Consider the following 6,877-nt stretch of genomic DNA (forward strand, 5'->3'; position numbering starts at 1 on the left):
GGTCCAGTCCAAACCCAGAAAATTTCGGTCCTCACCAGTTGCATTGAAATTTATATTATTTTAGTAAAAAACAAAGTGTATATGTTTAAAGAAGTTTAAGAAGCTAGAAAGTTGGGAAAAAAACTACTATTTAATACTTTATTATTATTAAAATTTCAATCCACGTATCGAGCCGATTTCGATCCAATCGTGGAACACTTAAAACCCCTACCCAAAATCATCCCATCAAAAGCCCGATATATCCAACTCGTTTGAGCAGGGTGGTCAAAATCCAATTCATCCAAACAACCAAAAACCAAAAACCAAAAACCAAAAACACAACAAAAGTTAGAAAGTTCCACTAAACATGGTGGCAACACCTGTTGAAACATGAAAAGAGTTTAGAATAGATGACAGTTAAAAACCTTCGACCAAGATCGTAGAGTCTAACCCACCTCCACCAGACCCCAAGAGAAGAGAGACAGAAAGAGAGAGAAAGAAAGAAGAGAAAAGATGGGGAAGATAGTAAAGATGGGTTTGATTTGGTTAATCTGGGCAACTAATTTCTGGCAACTGGGTATGTCTATATGGTTGAACCTACCATCATCTGGTACCAAATGTGTCTCTGAAGAAATTCAGACAAACGTCGTCGTTTTGGCAGATTACTACGTTATTTCCGATGATCAAACCTCTCTTGAGGCTACCATCTCTGTCAAGGTTTAACTTTTATCCCTGATTCTCAATTTCCGCCTTTTTTTTTCTCGTTATTTTATTGACTTTGCAATATCTAATTATATTTGCAGTTTTATAATCTTTTTTATTTTTATTTTGTTGTATTATTTGATTATGAAGATCTAAATTTTTATTAGATTTGCTTCTAAATTTGTTAGGAAAACAACGAAAATTATAGTGTTGTTGCATGTAATTGAGCTTTGAAGATGGGTTGATGCCTGATGGTTATGTATTTGGAATACTAAATTGATGGGTTCATGTGTCTCAAAGATTTTGTCAATTTTGGATGCTTAACTAATTTTGTGACGTTGGCTCTTTGCTTGTTTATCAAGTAGTAGTCCTACTGTATAGGTTGCATTGTGATGAATCTCTTGTGCTGATTCGTTCAGTGAAAACGAGAATACTGTTATTAGTAGATTTTTTGGTACAATGTAGCAGTAACTCAATTTTTTGGCATGAAGTATATAGAAAGAGCATTTGAAATAGGTGCCTTCGAGCCGCTTTCACATCAGTTAACCATCAGTTGTTCACAAAATGCCCCCCTTAAGAAAGAGTAATCTCCATAACTGTTCCTTGATCCCACATAGTTAGATTGTTTCACCCATTCTATCTTAAGAAAAGTATTAATATTAGGGAATAGCCGCCTCTAACCCAATTCACTTTCATCCTTTTTGCTATGCTCCTTTCTTTTGAGAGGAATCTTTGAAAAATCGAGAGGAAAATACCTTTTCCTTTCGAACTGACTGTCAATTGAACATCTCTTGCTCATACATCAAATATTCCAAAGTCCACTATAGTCTCACTCTTCATAACTCCTATGTCACTAGAAACCTGCTATTTCAAACTTTAAGCTTCTTATTCACGTATAACTATCTTATAGATCTAAAAGTACGCCCATCCCTCCTCACAAAATAGGAAAAAGCCCATGAGCTGCTCCTTATACTTTGATGACCCATGTATATTATAGAAGAAAAGGGTGTGAGACCCAACTGGACCAAGCAAGACTTCGAGAAAACAGGACGTTGGCTAAACATCACATTATCACGAAAAACTGGCAATCAAGATCGTTAATATAGGGAAGAGTGACTTGATAGTGCTGGATGTTTGAGGGACATCAATAAAGTTGTTGGTCATGTAATAATTGATTTGTCCTGCTGTCTAGGAATAGTTGTACTCACCTTCGGTAATTTAGGGTATACGTGGTTGCAGCATCTAAAATAAGGAACACCTTTAGCAAGTATCTTCTGCTTTTAAGTGCAAAATTGGATTTCTTTGCTGTTCTTCATTTACAGTCCTGCATGTTTTGCATTTCTTACTTGGTTTGTTTTGGGTCTGATCAGCCAAATGTTTGATGCTGGAGGTAGAAAATCCTAATTCTTTTACTTGTCAAGAGTCACTATGTGTAATTTACGTATTGCGGCACAAAAATTGCTTGTTTAGCTTAGTCCTTGATTTGGTGGCACTATACTTGAACTAAATAGTCGAAATATCTATTTTATGCTTTGCCTATGGGAGAGTGGGAGGTGCTTGTGGCCAGTAATTAATGCATAGATCTGATCCTTTGACATTTATGATGTGGCAAATAATATATATGAGTTTTGACCAAACAAATCTCGCTGTAATTGTATCAAGTATATGTGTATCTATAAATGTTACAATGACCCTTATGTATTTGTGCATCTTCTATAGGTAACATCACCATATGGAAACAACCTTCATTCCACTGGAAATGTTACACATGGCCAATTTGCATTTACTACCCATGAGGCTGGTAACTATTTGGCTTGTTTTGGGGTCGACGGTCATAATCCAAAAGCTGGAGATGTGAGTGTCAATCTTGACTGGAGAACTGGAGTTGCTGCAAAGGATTGGGAATCAGTTGCGAGAAAAGAGAAGATTGAGGTATGAACTTGAAGACTCCCTGATTTAGGTCTGTTGAAAATCTTTACTTAAAAGCACCAAGTAACCTTTATCTCTCATTTGTTCTCCTCAATTTCATTCAAGATAAAGAAACAGCAGTTAGTTAGATGAGGTTGCTTCGGTAAAGGATTGAGATACCCAAACTTTTTGGTAGATACTAGTATTATTTTGCTTGAAAGAAATAGCTCCCACAAAGATATCCAAATTAATTAAATGAAATGATCTATATGAGAACTATGTTATGAATTTGTGATATCCTCCTAAAGTTCCCTCCACGAAACTAGCACCATTTCCTGGTACCATCTACCTATCTCCTATTCCATCTTGAATCAAGGGTTCAAAATATTTCTTCCATTTTTGCTAGGATATAAAACTTTAAAGCGTTAAGAGGAAAGGGACTAAGGGAGAGAGTTCAATTGAAAAACTGAAGAAGGAAAAATCTTTTGCGCCTCTTGGGATAAATAATTCCCACCAGGAAGAAATATTTATCCCTTAACAAACCAAGTAAGGGAAAATAAGCTAGCCTATTAGCCTGATCTCCTGGAAAAGAATTTTCTTGTAAACCAAACACAACCAAATAAAAAGCGGGCTACATGTTTAATATAAGGCAACCTTTTCATTAAATGAAGTTGATAATTCTAGGGTTTAGCACAAGGATTCTTTTCTTTTAGATTTTAGAAGATCCTGAAGAACACCTTCTAAATATTTGAAGGAAAATGTCGCACATATCTTCCTCCTTCGGACAATCTATAAGGACAATGGTATATTTTACATTTTGTAAGGTTGCATACATCTAAATGTTTCCTTATGGCCCTCAAAAAAATGTTTCCCTATGAGAGGTAATGAATTTGGCCTGATTTCCAGATATGAAATGGGTGTACAATATCCTTAGAGAAAGGGAGGTAAACATCACTTAAAAGTAAGGCTGTTAGAAACCCTTCTTTCTCTTTCCTTTTTTCTTTTCTTTTTTTCTAAAAAAAGGTTTTCTACTCTGCTTGAATAAACTTTCTTGTTTTAGTCATCTGAAGACTTCATTAACGTCAGGCGTGTCTGGAATCTGAGTACCTATCAAGAATTTGCCATAATAATATTTCAGTAATATCTCTCAAGGAATGGTCTCAAAACTTTCTTAATCCTCCTCGATTAGGAAGAACAATGACACTTCAATCTCATTATTGATCTCAAATGTGATTCAATAACACTACCCAGAAACTTAGAAAGACATTTGTCTTAATAATGTTCCGAACTATAAATCTTAAGGGGACAAGAATATAAGCTTGGATTTGGGCAGTTGACTTGCTCGTGGGATGTTGAACAAGTGTAAATGATGCATGGGCAGAATTGAACCTGAAACCCTGACGTTCGTGAGAAATTTCCTTATTAGCACTGTAGGACGTACTCTATCTTTCAAGATATTCCTTTAATTGCGTTGATATGTGGTATTTTTGTAAATTTGTTTCAGGGTGTTGAGCTCGAGCTAAGGAAACTTGAGGGAGCAGTGGAAGCCATACATGAGAATCTACTGTATCTGAAAAACAGGTAATGTTTTCTTTTGGAAATATGTTGATAACTTGATATTATCACTAAAAGTCATCGTCTGTGCTTCCTCACTACCATTTTGACTAAATTCTAGTTAACTTTTTTACTCTGCTTGCAGGGAAGCTGAAATGAGGACAGTGAGTGAAAAGACAAATACCAGGGTGGCTATGTTCAGTATAATGTCTTTAGCAGTTTGCATTACAGTTTCTGGCATGCAGTTATTGTACTTGAAGCGTTACTTTCAAAAGAAGAAGCTGATCTAAATGTTTACTTTGTAAAAGATGAAAGATGATGGTTAGAGGAACATGTTTTTGAAACTTCAAATTCAAAATTTTGGTTAATGTAGCCTTTTTTTTTTCTTTAGATGCAATGAAATGAGCACTCACCCTCCCCGCATCTCCCTGTTTTACAAGATTATGTATTATATAACCAGTCTTACCACAGTATTTCAGTTCTCTCAATTCAGAAAGAGATTTTATATCCTTCTGACTTACCCTTTATGTTTAATCTTGTAAGCTTTACCACATTTACCCTAGTTGCTCGGCTTGTAACTGAAAACTAGTAATTAGGCCTGGGCAACTTCCCGAGTTAGGTCGTTTATTAATATTATACTCTAAAATGTTAACAATAAATATCACTTGGTATAGTAGTTAAGACTTTAGTATTTACATTTATAGTTACTGCATCAAATTTTATACTATGCAATTTCAATATCTTTTATTGTATGGAGTAAAATATCCTCAGAGAGAACGACACATGGTACCGTTTGATGAGGAACACTTTTTAATATATATATATATATATATACTTCCTCCGTTTCAAAATAGATGGTACATTGTGATTAAAACGGACTCCTAGGCAAAATTTCATAAGTATGTTTAAGTAGTATAAAGGGAGGTAGATTAATTCTAGTGGTCCCATGTGAAAAGGAGGAAGAAAGAAAAAGTTGGGGACCACATGTATTAATTAAGTAAAATGGTAAAAGTGTAAGGCAAAAGTTATTAAATAAGGAAAAAAAAAAAACAATGTATCATCTATTTTGAAACACTCATAAATAGACAATGTATCATCTATTTTGAAACGGAGGAAGTATATATATATATATATATATATAAATAATATATATATATATATATATATATATATATATATATATAAATCAAGGTCATTTTGCCATGTGTCAAGCTTATATTAATTTTGCCAAATGTAATCTCCATAATGTTCCTCACAAGTTATATGACACGCGTAGCATTAAATTCCATGATACTTAAATTTCGGGAATCAAGGACAGATTGATTATATGAATCAATCATAATCACATTAATTTGGTAAGTTATAAACCTTTGCTTAAATTATGTCTGTTATTCAAATGAAATAAATTCTATGTAGTCAAGGTTTTCAAATTCATCTCAAACTCCAAAACTTATTTCCTACAACTCCGCCATCATTTCATTCATTTGCTAGTATAATCTCTCTATGTTTTTAAATAAATTTGAGCCCTTTAATTTCTTCTTCCATACCCTTTAGTATTTGTCAGCAACAACACTAAATTCATTAAACTTTGATTCAAGAACCCCTGTTTTCTCTACAATGGCAGAAGATAGGGTGCCTACATTACAGCAAGAGGTATTCATCCTCCGTTCTAAACATAAAAGAATTTTGGATAGCATAAGAGGCAGAAAAAAAACTCACCCCTAAACCACTATTCAAAGAGACCCACCCTCAAAGCATCTCCTGGCGCAAAACAACAAGAGAAAAACCACCAAAACGCCCGAGTGCAGCCACCCCATTCATACATCCCCACCTCCATCAAAAACCACCCAAAATATCCATCAACACCACCACACCACCCTCAAGTTTTATAGTCGAATTTGACCATGAAAACCTCATAGTTGAGATGAAGGAGAAGGAAAAGCGGGGGGAAGAGGGCGACGAAAATGTGTAGAGGCCGTGGAGAAGGGTGGAAAACTGTTAAGACACTAGTAGAAAGAGGTCGATTTGTGTCGGACCAGGGACCCCTATTTGCGTCAAACTTGGGTCCGACGGCACAGGTCTCGACGCAGATGACCTAGAACTGATCTGCGTCGTATGCGGAAACGACGCAGATGTTTTAGCTATTTGCATCGCACGTTGTATACGGTGCGATGTAAATTGGTCTTCCTAGCCCCTCAGAGGTGAAAATATGTGCGTCGCACCTGAGGCAACGTGCGACGCACAATACCCTTCCCAGCCCCCCATCCTGAGGTGCTAGTTCTGGTCTGCCCATTTCAGCCATGTCTTTCCTAGCTTTAACTCCATCCTTTGTCTTCCCGGACATATTCAACAATGTTCTGACAATGGCATCACAAACATTTTTCTCAATGTGCATTAAATCAAGACAATGTCTGACTTCCAAACATTCCCAATACGGAAGGTCCCCAAACTTAGATCTTTTCTTGTATAAGTTATTTGAGAAACTTTTGGAGGGTTTGCCAAAAAAATTTTCAATATCCTTTACCCTATTAGAAACCTCTTTTCCACGTAAGGGTACAGGGGCTTCTCTCATCTCCACTTTTTCATTGAACAACTTTTTCTTCTTACGAAATGGATGATCTAAAGGAAGCCATGTACGATAATGCGGGTACACATACATTCTTCCCACAATGATGTAACCGCTTCTCTTATAATAGGGCATGCCTTTGCTCCTTTAACCGTATACCCTGACAAA

At 35.8% G+C, this 6,877-nt stretch overlaps 1 protein-coding gene across 1 annotated transcript; it reads left to right on the forward strand.

The window, feature by feature from the left end:
• The first annotated feature begins 278 nt into the window (after positions 1 to 278).
• On the forward strand, positions 279 to 4,533 carry LOC104896720 (transmembrane emp24 domain-containing protein p24delta3). The gene is made up of 4 exons (XM_010683494.4): positions 279 to 696; positions 2,401 to 2,613; positions 4,094 to 4,170; positions 4,289 to 4,533. Exons 1-4 carry the CDS (start codon positions 493 to 495, stop codon positions 4,431 to 4,433), a joined length of 639 nt encoding a protein of 212 aa, XP_010681796.1. The 5' UTR covers positions 279 to 492; the 3' UTR covers positions 4,434 to 4,533.
• Positions 4,534 to 6,877: the final 2,344 nt, after the last annotated feature.

The sequence above is a fragment of the Beta vulgaris genome, chromosome 6, assembly GCF_026745355.1.
Source record: "Beta vulgaris subsp. vulgaris cultivar EL10 chromosome 6, EL10.2, whole genome shotgun sequence".
Lineage (NCBI taxonomy): Eukaryota > Viridiplantae > Streptophyta > Magnoliopsida > Caryophyllales > Amaranthaceae > Beta > Beta vulgaris.